Here is a 19875-nt window from a genome sequence, read left to right as displayed (position 1 = left end):
AATGACACATAGAAAAGGACTCCTGGAAGAAGGTGCACAGAGTCCCACTTAAACCAAGGAGCTCAATCAACGCTTGCCAATAGATGTACATTTCTGACACAGTGATGCAGGTTTTTAACCGAAGATGCAGAGACAATATTAATGGACTGGAAACTTGCTAAAAGCATCAATTTTACTGGGGATAAAAAAAAAAAAAAATCCCCAGAAACCAGGCTAGGTTCTGGGTGAATTGAGGAAGTGCTCAAAGAGTTAGAATGAGAAAAGTAAACCTTACTTGCTGCAATGCCAGAAGTAGCTGAAAATTAATTGTTTTGATTTATCAAAATGCATACCCCTTAGTAACATCCAATCTATGGCCCTTTGGACTGCTCAGAATGTGGTTTACATCCACCCCCCCCCCACCCCCATTTTTTAGCACTGTGTTTTATATCAAATCCAAGTATCCCAACATCTTCTCTCCAGTGTCCTCAAGGAGGCAGAATTTTCCATCTTACAGTATGTTTTGTTTGTTTGTCATTGCTGAGTACCTGGATTCTAATATTTAAGTACCGCATAGCATGAACAGATAAGACCTGTAGCTGCTCTAAAAATTAATAATTTAACCTTCCTTTTCTGAAACAAAACTTTCATATTTTTTAGAAGAATCAAGCACCAAGTTCACTTTTTCTGGAGAAAACTCCAGACTGCAGTGAGCCCAGTTTTCACATGTTAAGTCAATTTGTTAAGTGTTCTGTACCCTATGCATGCCAAATCTATGATTGCAACCAGCCTGTGGGAGTGATAGTTCTGAGGCCAAAGAAGAGGCTGTATCCATATTCATGAGGAGGCTGCCACTACTGTTGGAAGCAGAGGGGTGACAGTAATAACCATACAGCAAAATCCAGTGCGTTCTGAGCCTTAAAAATGAGAGGACAAATGATGAATCCTGTTAAAGTCTTTTGAGTATGTACAAGCTTTAGCACTTTAAATACACGGATACTGCCAATGAGTATTAATTAGCATTACTCCTTATACAGTATGCTTTTTGTACATTATTTTATCAGTTGTGGAAAAAGAATTCAAGATGCTGCTGTAGCTGTATCCAAAATAAGGACTGTATCAAGATGTTTATACCAGAAACAAATATCTTTACCCAATATTTAGACCATGTCTACTCGAGGAATGCTTGCCTGATAAAGCAGTGCTGGGGTACAGTCCCCATACAGTGCTCCTTGAATGGATCCTACTATGCTGAAAAAGGAGAGCTTTGCATTGCTGTAGGAAAATCTGAGATAGTCTTAAATAATAGAAGTGCAATTTAGCTTCCACTCATGTTGTTTCTGGTGAGCTTGTCAAAGGCCATACATATTCCCAAGCCTGACCTGTAAGCACACCTATAATGACAGAAATCTGTAATAGACATACAGTTTTTCATTGGTTCATAAAAAGTTAAGCATCTTGTCTCTTCTATGTTTTTATTTTCTAATTGTTTTTATTTTAAAGGCCATTTTTTCCATATTTGTACTAAGAAAGATTCTACATCGCATCTTCCCCCTGTTTGGACACCCCTGAGCCTGTAATATCATTTTAGCATTAGTAACCCATGGTGTACAAAACACTCAAACAAACAAGGCTTCAATATGACAATGAGTAGGAGGGAGAGGAGGATCAGGAGCTATTAAGTTGTATGCAGGATATGCAGGATAAATGAATACAATTATCAATTTCTTCCTGAACACTTATTTTCTTTTTCTGTTTCTTTTTCTTTTTTTCTTTTTTCTTTTTCTTTTTCTTTTTTCACCAATGAGAAAGAGAAATAAATATGATTTGTGACATGTAAGGGGTGGGCTATGTTTCTAGAGAATTGTAAATGTAATCTATCTCAATTTACTAATTCTATTTAATGCAGCAAGATTCTCTTCTCTAGAAATAAACCTAGAAGTTTTCCCTCGCTGTAAGCCTGAAGTACATGAATCAAATGTTTTGACATGCAAACTGCTGACCTTTATCTGTTTCAGATAAGCGGAAAAAGGAATCATGAAATCCTTGTTTGATACCATGAATGTGAAGCAGCAGCAGCTTACTTATTCCACAAATTAACAGCTGTTTTATATCTATGCACGACAGCAATTTTACTATACAATACATAGGGAATTTTATGAATATGACAAAACCTTCCTCTACCAAAAGAAGACTGCATTCATTATAGGTTAAGATAGCCCAGATTCATGCTTGATTTTGAATCTGAAACCACGTATCTCTTAAAATATAAATGCCAAACCTCTTAGACCTGAGTTAAAACCGTTAGTGCTTCATATTATAAATCCTTTCATAAAGTCATGTATTTCCTAATCTCTTTAATTCTTCAGTAAACTCATCTGAACCACAGCTGAGTGCTCATTCCAGTGCTGGGTATAATCCTCCCTGCCATTCAGGCAGTTGGCACACGCTTCACAAAGTCCTTCATCTTTCAAATTACCCCTCTGAGACAGAAATTATCCCATCTTCTACAGAGCATCACGCGTTTTGTAAAGTGAATGAATGCACAGTATTCCCATTTAGTATACATGGCTGGTCTTTCTTTGAAATGCCAGACATCTTCTGTTTCCTCCACAGCAGTTAGCATCTTGGTTATTCCCTTCTGTATTGTTCTGTGCATTCTCTCATGTTTGCGGACACAGCCCTTTTATCTCTGCTGCATAAAAAGGCTGGGTCTAGTAGCCATCTGATACAGCAGAGCACTCACCAACTGTTTTCAACTACAACCAAGCTTAGGTAAGCTGTTTAAAAACACCAAAAAAGATCACTGTTCCAGGATGGGGTGGATATTTCCTATCCCCTTGCTTGATACTCACAGGAGGTCCCGGTGGTCCTGGTTTTCCAGGGAGGCCTGGCTTGCCTCTTCTTCCCTGGAAACAGAAAAGAGCAGCAGATGTTTACAAATGTTACTGCTAATGACTGATCAGTAATTAGAACTTTGTTTAAAAGAAAGATTTACTGCCTTATTCAGTAGCAAGAAGTTCAAAAATTATCCAGACTGAATACTTACACAGGTCACTGCAACACCACCTCAGTTTAGCACTTCCAGGATTGCTTTTAGAAATTAGGAGAAATGGTGTATTTGCATCTCCGTAACATTTACTGTCACATTTTAAAGCTATGTCTTAAATGTGACCGCACATTGATATATCTATATTTCATCTGAATGTTCCAGAGTTTGGGATGTTCCAGAGTTTGTGTTACTGTCACAGCAGTAGTCTCCCCGACTTGCACCAGAAGTAAAAATGTGCAACATAACCCTATTAACAAACAGCCCCATCTTTCTCCAGGATGTGAGAACAAGAAGAAATTTAACTGGAAAAACAGTTCATCTCCTTCATGTAATTAGTACTATCTGTATACATACTGAAAGTGCAACATCATTTGCATTAAAAATTTAGGTCCATAAAAGCCTACTTAAGTTAACAGGAGACTTTCAACACAGTCTGGAAAATTTGCACATGTAACTAATATGATATTTTAGCACCAAACTCAATTGGACAACTGCTGTTTTCACACGCATATTTCTTTTTAGGAAGATAACATAAAAATGGAAGTAATTTACAGTAATTTACATCCTTATTACCAAGCTGAAATCCAATGTGCTTTTTTAGAAACAACAGCTGAGAACATCCAATATCTAGGTGTGATGAAAAAAAGAATTATATGCACACCGGCTAATTATTCCCTTGCATATAGCAAATGTAAATGAACAGAAAGGATTAGGGGGATGTCCTAGTGAAAACTTGGCTTAAGAAGCCAAAAAAAGGAAAATGCTTGCTGACAGCACACAATTAGCACATCGGGGATATTTCTGTAACTGATGCTTCTTACATCTAATGCTACTTCTGTATCTTATTAAATAATATCACACAGAGTGCAGAAGGAAAACTCAGGAACAGAGGGGTAAACCTCAGCCTAACTCTCTAAAGGTGAAAACCCTAATGTGTAGAAACCTCTCACACTCTGCCCCTCATTAATCACAAACTATCTTGTCATCATCTTGCTCTCAGTAAGGGTGGAAAATCCCTTCCCTCATGGCCTGCAGCTAACCAGCGTAATCCACTGCTCAGATGTCAGAGGTACTTCTGAGAAGCAGGACACGAGGGTGTGAAGCCCTCCAAAGTGAAGAAAGAACCTAACAAGGGCTGTGGGGACATAGGACAAGTGCTCTGCCACCACAGTTTTATGAGTCAGTGTGTTTTAAGGGCAGTGTGAAATAAATAAATAAATAAAAAAATCAGCATATTTGGAGTGCCAAATTCCTGGGTCTTAACTAGCTGAGACATATGCTATGTGCTGAGCTGTTTAATCCTGTCAGCACTCGCACATGCAAAGCCACAACTGGGGCAGTGCAGGGTGAATGTTCAGAATCAAAATACGGCACCAGGTGCCTATATTGGGTTCAAAGCTCAGCACCCACCCCATGATATGTCCTCTGCTGGCTGGTAACAGAGCCTGTGCAGCCATGAGATGAAGCAAAGCACGTAAATCAGCTGGGTTAAGGAGAGCACACAGAAAGCCCACTGATTTTTAACTTAGGTCTGTTCTGGATTCAGCTCTCTGAGCAGCCTTGTGTTCAGCCACACATAAGTATACACCCCCCCAAAAAGGGACTGTTAGCTATCAGTGCCACCAGCATCGCAGTGTGCTTCTTTGGGCCTTCACCCTGCATGCCAAAATTCCATTTAGATTTTATGTCTCACAGTTGAGATGAGTGACTTTTAGACTGATCTCTACTTCAGAAAGACAGATGGAAATTAATATTTCCCAGCTTCCTTGAGAGACAGTAAACTTCCCTGGGAAAGTATGAAAACCAGATTGAGATAATAATGTGACTAATAAACATATACGAACTGCTTCATGCTTTTGAAATAGTCCCTGTGAGTTATTACAATCTATACTGTTAACTTCTTGAAGCACCTTCCTTTTCCTGTTTGGTCTTATTTAAAGCATCCTGAGGAGACGCATAAAATCACATCAGTCTAAACAAAGTATCAAGGAAGTGTCTCTGGGAAGAAGGCAGGGCTGTGACTGGCAGACACAACTGTGAATGAGGTGTTAATTACACAGGAAAACACCAAATATGCTCGGAAGGTAATTTTGCCTTTATTTACAAGATGAGCTAAAATGTGATTTATGACATACTGCCAAGTCAAAACTTGAAAAGCTTTCTGAAAAAGGAAATCAGCTATAGAAGAAATCAAATAAATGGAGACAGTTATTTGTCACAGTCATCTATTGATTACCAGGACACTTACCTGCTGCAACAAAGAATAAACACTGGCCTTACATTTTGTCCAATCAGTTTGTTATCAGTCATTATAGTAAGACAATCACACGCTTGTATTATTAGAGGAGCTAAAGCAAATGAAAATACTGAAAATTATGCACAAAATGAAAATACTGACATTTTCACTCTTCAAGTGGATGAAAATCTAAAAGAATTCAAGTCATAACCTTCTGGATTTATTTGTTAGGGTTCTTTAAATCATATCATGCATCCTTCATTTTCCTTCTACTTTCACAGCCAGTGTCAAAGGTAGAACTTCTTTTTTCTCACTGCTTCATAATCATAAACACACTTTCATTAGCATGAGCATTTCTGATCGAGCTGTTCTGTGGTGTGCAAATAACACCATAACTTCCCAGTATCAGTATGGGGAAAAAAAAAAAAAAAGAGCATATTAAAAGTAGAGATAAATAATTATCTTTTTTTGTTTAGAATAATGTGATTTAAAAAGTTAGAAGAATTTCTTTTGATAAGCTAATTATGGGCTTGCCTTGAGCAGACCATGACCCAGTCTGTGATTAAATATTTACATTTTCATTCTAAGTCTTCCTTCTGGCAAGAAAGAACTGCAAATACCTTGGTGCCCTCTTGGGTTCACAGAGCGGGCAGAGTTTCGGCTCCAACCTCCCTTTCAGAAGTGGGTGAAAGCCATACTCCTTGCTGTGTTACTGTGTGTGTGGCAGAGAGCTGACATATGCAGCTCAACAAACTGTTCCCTTACTCCTTTGCAAGTTCACGTGTAGAGATTAAAATGCACCAAAAAAGCATTAGCTGCCTGAATAGTGTTATTTTCTACACAGACATTATCTACAAGTGATAAAATTATAGTGAAATTCATTACCCTTGTTGAGTTCACCAAGCAAACATTCAGGTTGTAGACAACTAAAATAAAAATAACCATTCCAGGCTACATCAACTTAGAAAAATAAAAGAGGTAAGCACTGTCAACAGTTGTTAAAAACTATTTAGAAAAGCATATAAGGAAAATAAAAGGAGTTCCTGACTATTTCCTTCCTGCTACATATTTCGTTGTTTCTGTTGCTCTTAGCAATCAGTGTGATAAGAAGCTCTCTAAATGTTACCAATATTTTTGCCCATCCTCTTGACTCCTGTTTTGTACTAGTTTGAATAGTAAGCTACTTTCCTTTTCTCTTTAGGACAAACTTCAGCTATGATACAGACATAAATCATTCAAACAACAACTGCTTGGTCAGGGACAAAAAGAATGAAATATTAAAAACAGAATAAATGAGAAATTATATGCTCCAGCAAACCCCAGCTGAGTGCCTAGCTAAAGAACACAGTCAGCTGAACTCTTTATTCCTCTCTTCCTTCACCCTTTCTGTTAATCAAAATGACTTGACAAGTTTTGTCTCACATTAGATTGAAAGCTCTTTAGAAGTGAGGCTCTGTGCATCCTTGCACATGCCTGTACACTGACTGCAGCCTCTGGGCATGGCTGCAGCTCCAATACACAATGGAAGAATTCTAAATCTATATTGCAGCTCCATGCTGTATCATATTACATCCATCTATTCATATATCTCTAAGTATAGAAGAGTAAGACCACTAATCCTAGTGCCTAAAATAAACTGCAGATTATTTTAGGATAAAATTAAGTGGAGTTATGTAGGAATACTGACAAGACTTATGAAATGGAATTAATAATTCAAAGAACTTATGCCTGAATATGAAGGCAAAAGTCTTTAATTAAGCCTGTGTGAATTTTAAAGGGAAACTGTTAATTAGCAGTCCCTGAAACACATCATCATGTTTCAAAGCAGAAACTAGTTCTAGAGAAAGTAGGAAGCTGGGCTTTAAAGACTTTACTACTATAGTTATTAGACAAGATTAATGAAGCTTATGTAACATGTTTGCCAGGATAAACTGAGATCCTCTTGCATAAACCCTAAAAATGAACTGAAAGTGGGACAGATATACCCAAAACAGAAAGCAGATGCAAAGGACAGACACTGATATTAGTGTCCACTGCATGGACACCTCAACAGCTTCTCAGGCACTTAACTGTAGTCACAAAGGCAGGTTCTGAGTAGGTGTTGGATTGTTTCTCACGCACCCAAAGCTGCCTCCAAGAAGTCTAACACAAACTTAAGTGCCTGTAGTAGTTCAACACAACTTTCCTGCACTTCAGCCCTCGCAGCTGATAAACCTAACACTTATAAACTCTCCTATTTTCCCTTTCTGTAGTAAGTACCTTTTGCTCCCAGCTGCTTGTTGAGTCTACCATAAACCCACTCTGATCCAGGGGAAGAACAGGTGGAACTGTGACAGCCCTCTACTGTATGGTTTCCCATGGGCTTGCCAAGTTGCCACACCAGGGCAACTTGGCAGATGTCACATGGTGCAATCAGTAAGAAAGCCAGTTCAAGAAGTGCTGAAAAAGGAAGAGAACTAATCACAAAAATCAGAGCAATCACAGATCGAACCTTGTTTGCACCTCCAACTGTGCCATAACACAATGTTAGCATCTACCGAACGGCTTTGTGACAGGAGGCTTCCCCAAGATGTCAACAAGCTATTTAACAGGTCTCAGTGTGAAAATTAGAAACCTACAACAAACGTGCAGTGCCAGTGCAGTCATTATTTCCCACTGTGCTCTTAAGCAAACTTTTGGTAATATTTAAGGATGTCTTTGACATTTAACCATCAAACTGTCCAAAAGATAGACTTAATGATGCTTATAAGTCCCTTCCAGCTTGGGATATCCTATAATTCTATGAACTCTTCACAATACTGTTAATAGCTTCAACAGTAACTTTGATAGTGCTAGAATTACATATATTTTTAATCCTTAGTAATCTTATAGTTTGAATATTCTGTTGCCCAAATTGGAAATCCCCCTTGTAGCCAGTGAAGCATTGGTTACTGCAGTGATATGATATTAGGACATGAATATACAAATTCTTCAGTCCTCTTAACGTTGGCCTTGAGGTTATCTGATGGTAATGAATACAACAAATTAACATCTATATTAAATATTAAATTAAATTAAACTCACAGGAAATAAGAAAGCTGTTTGCAGAAAACAAGTGAAAGCCTACAACTTGCATCCCGCTAAGTCTCTCACAGAAACATGGTTTACAAAAGCACAGAGCACACAAGGTCTTGATCCTCTGTTTTGGAAAGGAAGTCATCAGGGACCTCCTTGCTAATGCAGAAGCATTTCTTCACTAAATGTTGGCTTTCTTATTTTAGGCAAGATTTCCAATAAAGACTAATTTTTTTTATATTTATAAAATGCTAGAAGAGATTATCTAGTACTCTTGATGTGTTTAATAAGCTCCAAAATAATGCTTAAAAAGGCACAGCAACACCAAGAAGTAAAATGCTACAACCTAAATTCTTCATTGCTTCTAAAAAACCTCCACACAGAATCAGTCACAATTGTTCAGGTGCAGCACAGAAATGCATTTCAATACAAAATCACTGGTAGAGGCATTTTTCAGCTACACTTAGATTTCTTATAATGAACATCTTTTGTATTTTTAATAATTTATTTTTTAACTGTAACAACTAGTTTTCTATTCTCTGAAGTTGCTATACCTTTTGGTAAGAAATATTAATAATAATAATAAAACTGATAAAAAGTATTTGTAAAGTAGTTCAAAAGTTCTAACTGAGATCTTAAAACTGAAATAATCTCTTTCCATTTTTCTCTGTACCCTTAGTGGTCCTTTGCTTTTAATTCAGAAACACCCCAGCTGAAAACTGCCTCCCTCTTTTACAATAACCATTTTTTAGACTGCTACATAGCTGATTGAAGGAATGTACGAGTCCAACTTAAAGAAAATCAGACCAAAGCATTACATACTTAAAAACAACTTACAACAAAGTCAGGAAGGACTGACAAGATTAAAAGAGATTTCAAAACTCCATAGCTATAGCTGTGAAAGATACTGTTTGTGCTGTGCCAGGAGCCTAACCTACTATGCAGCAATTATCATTGCTCTGTAAAGCTTGTTTTACAATTGGTTGAGTACAACATTTACTCACTGAACTAGAAAACAAATTATGTCAAAGAAAAGTTTAAGTTCTATAAATCATATGAATGCAATCTGAATTTAAATTCATTTTTATATTTGTATGCCATTTTAAATAATTAAGTTAAGAAAATCTAGTAATTCTCCACCCAATTATTTATTTAGGAAAATGTTCCCCTGTGCCATAATAATTTTATTCATATTTGATTAGAGAAACTTGTAATTTCAGACAGTAAGTTGATTATTTAATAGGGAAATATTGCAATTTCACAAGCCCCCTCCAAACATTCCATTTTAGCAAGATCACTGTTGACACAGGAGATATTACAGCTCTAAGGATTCTTGGTTTTATGATACATTTCAGTTATCGCTGAGCTAATGCTAAACAACCTCTTCCCTCAAGTATTTTGTATTATAAACATACGAATTGGAAATAAGGGAAGTTGTAAGGAAGTTGCTTCAAAAACATTTACTTCAAGACACCTGCAATTTCCTAAGGAATAGACTCAATAATATGGTTGTAAAAAAGATTTATAAATGCTTGAACTGACTTCCTCACTGGAACCAAGGCAACCACCATGGTGGAGCACTGGTTTGTTTAAGTACACATGAAGCATTTCCAAAAATCTTGTTAATCCATAAAAACGAAGAGGTTTGTCAACTACGCTGAGAGTAAAGTACTGTTTAGAGCTTCTCCAAGGATGGAGGTTCCATAACTTCTCCAGGGAATATATTCCAGTGTTTGTCAACCACAACTGTAAAAAAAAAAAAATAAAAAAGGTTCTCTTTATGTTGAGATGGAATTTTCTGTTTTTCAGTGTGCACCCAATGCCTCTTGTCCTGTCTGTAGGTACTGCTGAAAAAAGAGTCTGCCTCCCTCATATCAGCTATTTGTACACAGTCAAGTATTTATATACATTGATAAGCTTCTCCAGAACCTTCTTTTCTCCAGGCTGTCCTTATGTGAGAGATGCTCCAGTGCCCTTAACCCTCTTAGTTGCCCTTTGCTAGACACATTGCACTAACTGTATCTTTCTTAGTATGGATTTACCAGTACTGAGTAGAGGGCAATGATCTCAATGATGGGCTAGTAATGAACTTTTTTGACATGTAGGTGGATTGCTGATTCATGGTCTGCTTGTCCAGCAGGTTCCCAAGATCCTTTTCAGTACAGCTCCTTTCCATACTGTCTAGAATGAGGTTGTACTGATGCCAGGGGTTTTTACTCTCCAGATGAAACTTAGATGATTTATTTTTATACAGCTCTCTGTCAACTTGCTAAGGTATGCTTTGTGAAGATACAAGTGATATTTTTGTTCTCAGCCTTCAGGAACCTCTCCCAGCTGACACAATCATTTGAAAACAATCAAGAGTCATTTTGCAATGACATCACCCAGTGCTCAGCACATCTATGTGCGACCAGTCCGACCCTATATACATTCACTTTTCTTAAGAGCTATCCTCAGACTGGGGACATCTTTCTTCCTCCAGACACTCCCTCTGCTTTCAGGGGCTGGGATTCCTCAAGGCTGGTTTTACTAGTAAAAATCAATGCTGTGCAGTCTGCTGATCTTGTTCCACAGCTCTTTCACTTGGTGGTACAGTTCCTTGGTAACTGCAAACCTTCTGCAACACGTTCCAGCTTCAGTGAGAGGCCCCAGGCATCCTTTCCATCTCAAGACTCACTGAGCTGCATCCTCCTTCTGAAGCTGCCTGCATCCAAGAAACTGACAGCAAAGCAACATTCATTCCAACACTACCTGGGTCATACGCCTTCTGGCCATCATATCTAAGAACGTATATGCTGGACAAGGAAAGTTTGCTAGCCACTTGCCTGAAGTTCCCAGATTATAAAAGCTCAGGAAGACATCAAGAAGATCTCAAAAAAGCAGAGCACAGAAACTGCTTCGTGAGCTTCTGTGGCTGTTGTATTTTAGGCCTGGCTCCTACATATGAGGATGAAAAATGACAAATTTTGGATTTCACAGTATAGCTGTCTGACAAAGCTGCATTTATGTTTTCTGTTAAGAAAATCTTTGGAATTCACTAACATACCAACCATATAAAAAAAAAAAAAATCACTTTCAGGAAAAAAAAACAACACATTGAATGCATAAAGCTCAGGGAAAATTAGTGTCACCAAGTTACTTAAATGAAATTACATATTAATTCATAACACCTCTCTCATTATATTTTGCAAATACACGATGCATGACATTTAACATGGAGGACGGACTATATGTGACTCCATAGTCTATATTTACAAATGTAGAAACGTTGATGAAAGTACAACAGCATGTCAAAATTATTTGGAGACTGAAGAAAATTCCTCACATGAGGAGCTAAAGAACCATTGTTTTCTCAAAAACAAAGGCAATGATGACTTGATTACACAGAAAGTATCTTTAAATAACTCTTCAATGCAGATGTGACAAAGACTATTTTCTGGGAGCTCAAGATACATTCTCAAGGGTAAAGAAAAAAAGCACATTTTTGAAATTTCAGGGAGCACTGGAACAATCAAACAGAATTGTGAAGTCTGCTGTTGATACTTCTGTGAAAGAAACACCCAGCTAAAGTGCTGGATTACTGAGAGAAATAATGATGTTCTGCTTAATGCAGAAGATCAGAAGTATAAAGTATTTGTTCCATGGATTAAATTCTATGCAATACTAGGATAGCACTCACGCTTTCTATTTTAATCAATGAGCCACTTTGTTAAAAATTAAAAACTAGAAAACACACATACTGTTACTAACAGTACAGCAAAGAGAACCACTGGCCTTTTCACAGGAACAGCAAAGGTTTGCGATGACTCCCTGTTGAGTTAACTTGGGTTAACTCAAAATAATTTATAAGATGGAAATTAGTAAGTACAAACAACTTATACAGGCAAGAAACATATACAGGTATGTTTTGTCACTAAATTCTAGAAAGCATGAAAAATCTAGAAACAGTACAACACAAACAGCACTTTTTGAAAAAAAACAAAAAACAAACACTTTTACAACTGATCATTTAAAAATACTAGACTGTTAATGAATTCTTTTACCGAGAAAAATACATATATGTTTTTCTACTAAAGCAAAGAAATAATATGCAGACAAATCCGATCTTTATTTATAATTGCACTAGTTCTTCATTGCTGTACCACTTCAAATTTTCAGTGGGTTTGGAGTTTTTCTTAATCAGTGACAAAGAGATTTCAGGGTCTCAGCTCCCCTGTTCTAAATGATCTCCCTACTTTTCATTTCTGTAAACATATTATATTAATGTACACCACTTTCTGCAAACTCCTTCATAACTTTGGGACATCTGGAAAGCATCCAGAGAGAACAGCTTGGACAGAAGATATTTCGCACACTTCTATCATTAAATTCCATTGCTGAGCTATTTGTGTACTATCATTTAGAAGCCTAAGTTGTTTGCCTAAAGCGCTAGCTCTCTCATGGACCTTTTACATGTTTCTTTGAGTTTTTGACATAAAACTATTAATAATGTTAATTTTTCTCAGTTCCTTAGATCTTTCTAAGTGGTCAATGACCTCTAGTGCACACACTTAACGATTCTCAATTTGCTATTAATAGTAGCTTAATTTGCAAAAGAACTGAGCATTTAAAAATACCACTGAACTGGGAATTAAAACTGAGTATAACAATGTGCAATTAAACTGGAAAGTGTAAAAAGTTCAGGTTCTCAAAGTTTGCACTCAAACATGATTATTTTTAAATGTTTTGAGATGCATTATTTCTCCCTAAAATGTTTTAGTTGTAGCCCACAAAATGGGCACACTAGCATCTTTACAAATGAACAGTATGTTGAAAAAAAATCATCAATTAACTGCTCAATTTTTTGCTTTAATGTTCAAAAGAGAGCCCATGACTAAAACAGCACTGAATATAATGTGAAAGACTTGAGGATCTGCTGGAAGTAGAACAGAGGAACATGACATCTATAATTAAATAACAAGGAATATTTAACAGCCATTAGATACATACTGTCCTGTTTGCCATTAAATAGAGCAGAGTTCTTGGTACAAGCAGTATGTTATTGGGTAATAAAATGTATTGCAAATGCAAATACACATGGGAGTTGAAGGACGACTGCAAACTATGTTATTAATAGTTGGGTGGGGATGATCAGCAGAATAAGTATTGTGAATATCTCATGGTCAGTAAGATAAGGACAGATGCTGAGATTCTCAAGTCTCCAGTTCCTATTGTTCGTTCAAGGCAACTATGTGTGTGGCTTAGGTTATAAAACAATCATCAATCCTGTTTTTACATCTACTGGAGTGAGATAGCAGTTAAATTTTATGTGTGGACAGGAAATGGCCATGATAAATGTACCAACTCCCTAGTTTTCACTGGGGGAAAAAAAAAAAACCACAACAAAAAACAAACAAAAAGCCCATAGACATCTTGAAATTCACTTATACAGAGTTAGAGATAATAAAACATATTTTGCCCAGAGCCTTGAATGCAAAAAGTGAGCAATACAAACAGAAATATCTCTAAAAAAACATTATATTTATAAATGTTCCTAAATGAGAAGTAAACTGTGCATATCTGAAGATTTAATACTGCACACAAACATGCTAAAGCATGCTAAAACTGCATATCTGTAGCTTCCTAGTATTCTGAATATCTAACTGTGTAACAGTAAGACTTGCAGAAATTACAAACTTCTTAATAAAAAATCCATAATCCCATGTTTATATTTGCCATGTAACTTTTTATTCTACCTTACTCTGTTGACTTTTTCTGAGAGGACTCACTAGTCTTACATTGAAGTGTAAATAACCTCAGCTTCCAGCTTCATGTTTAACTTAAGAGAAAGTCAGTGCTATTTTTATAACTTAACTTTATAACTTAGCAATGTAAAAATTTGAGTAATGGTCTGAAGGTCTCAAACCTCTCTCTTCAAGAACTGGTCTTATTACTATTGCTAGAATTATTAAACTAGACTTCGATAATTCATTCTGTTTGACTAAGGTCAATGATGAATGATATTAAAGCCTTCCACTTTAGATAACTTAACTGAAATAATAAATATTATGATATCCAAATTAAATATCTTCACAAACTTTTAGGAGCAGAGTAGATTTATAAACTCTCGAGGCCAAATAATTTCTTGATATATTAGGATTATAAATATTCATTATCTATTTCACTGAAATACCCAAGTCAGTAAGTACGGGAAAGAAATGCATAACAAACACATATAAATCTGTCAATTACTTTATTATAATAAAAATATCAATAACCAAACATTTATTTAATGTCTTAGGCATAACATTCAGTGTTGTTTTTTTAGCTCATAGCATATCTTCTTTTTTGTGTGTTTTTTTTTGTTGTTGTTTTGTTTTGTTTTGTTTGTTGTTTTTTTTTTCTTTTTTTAATAGATACACTAGGCATGACACTGATACAATGGCATCTACTACCAAAATTGGGTTCTGGTTTCTAATGTTGTAGACAATACCCCTAAATCCATATACTCCAGAAGTAGTAAGATATGGTCTATTCCTGCAATAAAACTAAAACTCCTGAGAAATGCTAATATTCTTTCACTTAAAATTACAGTGGAAACGTTGCACAAATGACAATATCTACCTCAGTACTGTCAGTCATTAAAACATTTTCAATGGTTTGAATTGTTAAATCTCCTTAAACTGAAGAGAAACCTCAAGTGTCAAAGCTCAGTTCACTGTCAGCATGTTTCATACTCAGCTGCTACCTTTCAATTTTTTATTAGTGCTTGGAAAGAAGTCACACATCCAGGTCAGTGAGCACACACAACAGTTGTTCACAAAGTTTACTCACCCTTTGACCTTCTTTACCAGGTGGACCTTGGGGACCCTCCAGCCCTGGCAAACCCTGAAAATGCAAACATTAAACAAATATAACATTCACTGTTATTTTCTCTATTATTCAGTACTAGCAAGACTAAGCCAAAGAGCCAGATGTCAAATATAGCATTTATTTCTAATTAAAAAAACAAACAAACAAACAAAACCAAACAGGTTATTTGTAATAACTTCTTTCAGGGGAAGGTGTGAGGAAAAGAATGCAACAGTAATTATTAATCATATTCCCCCATGGAGAAGCATTTAAAATCAAGGAGGTAAATCAGCATTACTTAAGCAGAATTGTAAGCATTGTTAGCTACTGTTCCGCATGAAGATCTATTTATTTGGTGGAATTAGGATGCTATAAGAAAGCAAATCATTTATATTAAGTCATATACAAAGTTATACAGCTTTGTAACTCAAATTCAAATATAGGCACTGGAATTGGGGTGGGGGAAGGGAAAGGAGAAGAGGAAAATAATACTAAATATAGTAGGCAGTCTAATGCCTTCTTTATTGTAAGAACTGGCTCTATGTAGTTGCCTCTGTATGCCTCGACTGGGCTTTTCAGATCACTCAAAGCCACTTCTGTCTTTCCCTCTCCCTAGACCAGGTACAGGAGTTTGGGTTATTTTGAATATACTCCAACCATATGAGCCTTTCTTCCAAACTCAATGCAAGAGACTGCAAGAGTGACTGCAGTTACAGAAACATAGACTGTTTCTGAGGGATAAGAGTTTTAATTTTATATCTGATTAATGTACGATATAATCATAAAGTCTTCTCATAACAGCTTTCTGCTTAGAAGGCTGCCCTTCCTCTTAATTTATGAGTCACCTTGGAACATTTTCTTTTTTTTTTTTTAATGACATCAAGGAAGCTATCCAATTTCCATTATAGCAACAAGAAATATGAAATGAATTTCAGTGCAATCAGCAAAGAGCACTGATCAGATCTACTTCCTATAATTTAATGAACATTAAATTTAATATTGCATATTCTTATAGGGTATCAAAAAATCAAGATTTTATGTTCAGCTTAAGGGTTTGAAATAGTGAAATATTTAAATCTTAACTATTTAAATTACTAATCCTTGTGGATTCCTTCAATATACTTCAAGTTGAAACACTTGAATATTTGTATGTTTGGTCTAATTCTGAACAGGTTAAACTGAAGTCCTGTAATTATCATAAATTTTAAAAATGCCCAGATTTCTAGAAACAAATTAGAGAATTTCATTTATGATCTTTAAATCACAAAATAAACTTGTGAAAGGGGACATGTAAAAGTTGCTAGTTTATAACACTTTAAAGGATATTTTCAGCTGACTTGAGTGAAAACTGACATCAGTTAAATGAAAGCAGTCTGCTCAAGAGTTATGTCTTCTCTTTTTCTCTACTCTCAAACACTGAGTACTACAGCCATTATTTCACTACAGGATATTACTTCTTTCACTTCTGTATAATAGAACCAAGAGAAGGTTTAGAATCTTTTACAAAATTTATGTATGCTATTTCCTAAAAATTTATGGAAGTAGAATATGCAAGACAATTTTGCGTCCAATAAATTCCAGTAAATTAAATACAGCAATGCAGCTTACACAGGCACAAACACATAAAGCAGTACATAAATATGAACTCTGTAAGCCTTTTCTACTGTTTCCTGAAGGTAGTTTAAAATTTGCTGAGAATTCTTCCTACCAACTATTAGCAATATTATGTTTTGCAGAGAAATTCTGGGAATTCAGGAAGAGGTGAAGTTCTGTTTTGTTAATACTTCACTTTTAGTGGAAATTTTATGTAGGGGAATGAAATGAAAGCCTGCAATGTCAGTTTTATGAAGGAGAAAATAATGAGCCTCACATATCTGTACAATAAGGTTCCAAGGGAATAAGAATTATACAACAATATAACTGCACTATAATGATAATTAACAGCCAACATTTTCTAGGCCTACTTTTATTCTTTTTCTTCTTCCTGCAATATTATCATTATTAAAAAAAAAAAAAAAAAAAAAAAAAAAAAAAAAAAAGAACCAGATAAAAAGGTTTATCTGCAAGGAAAGGGAGGAGATATGCTTACAATTGGTAACCAGGCAGTGAGGACTACTCTGTACAAGGAGCCATATCCTGACATTGAATCTGAGGTAAAAGTTCACACTACCTTCAGTGGGATCTTCGGTCTAAAAAGTGATAGGACAATATGGGCAATGTTAACTAACACGGCTGTAAAGTTGCAATAACTTAGGAACAGTAATGTCTTAGCAATGCTTAGCATTCAGCATTCATTGGATGAGATCCTGGAAATGTAACTGAAGAAGAAACCTGCAGAAGGAATGAAAATAAAACTTCTCAATGGTGAAATCTCACTAATGGGATGAATAAAAAACTCTGCTAAATTCCTAAAAAACTTGGCAATGAATTTAACAGTTTAGCACAGAAAAATATAATTTTTATGAAGGCAGACCACAGTTTCTATTAAGATTTTTATCCTCTTCAACTTCTGGGTATCTCCCTCTGGAGACTAAAGGACATATTCTCTGCTCCTTCAAATAACAGGAGGCACACAGTTGCCAAGCTCCATCCAAGAAACTCACTGTAGACAGAAAGGGATAGGCTACATATTGCCATGTGGCCTCAAAGGATATGCTGTTGATTGTGTGGAAAATGTTTATATCAGAAGGTAACTTGTTTCACATGTGGAATCTTCCCAAGTAAACAACACCCGAAGTAATTAAAACAATACATTATGTGTCAGCTTTCAGTCTAATAGTATTGTACTAGTAATAGGATGGGTATGGCAATGAAGTGCACAGGGCACAAAGTGAGACAGGAGAACAGCAACATTCCAATGGAGTCAGGCTGGCAGGAAAATATAATGCATACTTTCAGATGGCCTAAAACCCTTTCCTGACTCCGTCAGGCCACCACTGAGTTCAGAAGATGCTGTCCTTTTGACCATTTAATTGAGAAATAAATTAGATTTATGCAATCTATAGGGCCTGTACCTTTCATTGACTCTATAGGGTCTGATGGAGTTGTCTGACTGAAGAAGCTTAAGGAACATAAGAGTGGAAATGTCTCAAACATTAACATAAGCCTTGAGGGAAGAAACAAAGATACAAACAAACACACCAACTAATAAACTAGAGTAGGCTCAGATGCACCTCAAAACTGGTTCTGGCAGCCCAATGGGCCAGCTGAACCCTGATCACTCTGTAATCCTTGTGGCCCTTTCCAACTCAGGGTATTCTGAGATTCTGTGAACCGATACAATCCACTATAATGAGTTGAAATAGCTACAAAAGATAAAACATGATATACTAGCAGACATTAAAGAATTACACAAGATCCTGTGGCTCTGGGCAGCCTGGTCTACTGGCTGGTGACGCTGCCCACAGCAGGGGGTTGAAACTAGATGATCTTTGAGGTCCTTTTCATCTCAGGCCATTCTATGATTCTATGACCCTGGAAATGAAGTTAAGAATAGAAATTTGTGAATTTCTTTATAAGAGCTAAATCTATGGTAAACGATATGGTAAATCTATTGGCAAAGGAAAAGATGTTGGTTGTAAAGCTAAAGAAAAAACATAAGCCTAAGAATAAGCCCACAGACAAATGGTCTTTAAACAAAAAGACCATCAAAACAGATTAAGGTTTAGTCAATGGAAGAGAGGAAAACTCTCATAGTGTATTTACAAAACGATAAAGTAAAATAAAAACTTTTAAAAGAACCAACATTTAAACAAAAATATCTGTAGGAACTCGCATTTTAAGATGGTATTTTTGGCCAGTAATGTAAGATAATGCTAATGGGAATTATTAACCTTGAGATGGTAGAAGGAAAAGTGCATTTGGAAGTGATAGAAAAATCAACTAATAAATTCAGGCAATTGAGCAATTTTAAGTTTCATAAGGTATCAATTTAAAGTGTAACAAGTGGCAACTGTCAGAAGTTGCTTATTGCAAAACTAAAATCCTGTCATATGACCATGCAGGTAAAAAAACAAGTTAAAATACCTGTTATATCAAGACATGTTTCTAAAGAGATATATGGTGGAGACTTAGCTGATACTCTTAACTGCTCAGAGTAACTACCTAACCTAAGAATATACTGAATAAAAGTGAAGTTTTTACCATGCTCTCCTGGTGAATTGAAAACCAAAACAAAATGCAACAGCTGAAGCAGAAGAGTGAAACTGAAGCTGTGATATTTATTACTTCCTCTGGAAGCTTATGACTGATACCAAAAGAATACTGTAAAAATATTTCACAAGTCAGTGCACTTCTGCTATTCTGAAAGTTGTCCCAAAATGTAGCTGTTTCTGAAGCAGACTATACAGCTACCGCATGCACGCTTAGGCAGGGTTGCTGAAACAGATTTCTGCGCACAGCAGCTTTTCTTTCTCCTTAAAAATTAAAAATATCATACGAGTACTAACAATAATAAGAGAAGTCTAATTATGGCACAAAAAATAATAGTTCATTACAGACTTTTATAGACTTTCTGTCTTCTGTACATAAACTGTTTTCACCCGTTTTTCCTTCCTTGCTATGAATTTCAGCAAATATATAGCCTAATTTTTATGGAATAAATGCTGCTAGACAGGGAGAAAGTGCAAGAGACAAGTCAAGCAAAGACACAATGCCTGAATTAGGTATGCAGAAGAAACACGAGGCAAAGTAAGAATGGTTCATTTATTGCTATTTGAATATG

General features: G+C 36.0%; 1 protein-coding gene across 2 annotated transcripts in view; it reads right to left on the bottom strand.

Annotated features, from left to right (window-relative positions):
• The window catches only part of COL19A1 (collagen type XIX alpha 1 chain), a 181761-nt gene that overhangs the window by 51907 nt on the left and 109979 nt on the right, over positions 1-19875 (bottom strand). For both annotated transcript variants that reach the window (XM_072333644.1, XM_072333645.1), the window contains exons 16-17: positions 15135-15188; positions 2835-2888 (exon numbers count right to left, since the gene is read on the bottom strand). In XM_072333644.1, coding sequence (XP_072189745.1) covers positions 2835-2888; positions 15135-15188 — 108 coding nt within the window. The remainder of the gene's footprint in view (positions 1-2834; positions 2889-15134; positions 15189-19875) is intronic.

Source organism: Excalfactoria chinensis, chromosome 3, assembly GCF_039878825.1.
Source record: "Excalfactoria chinensis isolate bCotChi1 chromosome 3, bCotChi1.hap2, whole genome shotgun sequence".
NCBI classification, from domain to species: Eukaryota; Metazoa; Chordata; class Aves; order Galliformes; family Phasianidae; genus Excalfactoria; species Excalfactoria chinensis.
The sequence above is the reverse complement of the archived record's forward strand: the minus strand, read 5'-3'. Positions and strand labels throughout refer to the sequence as shown.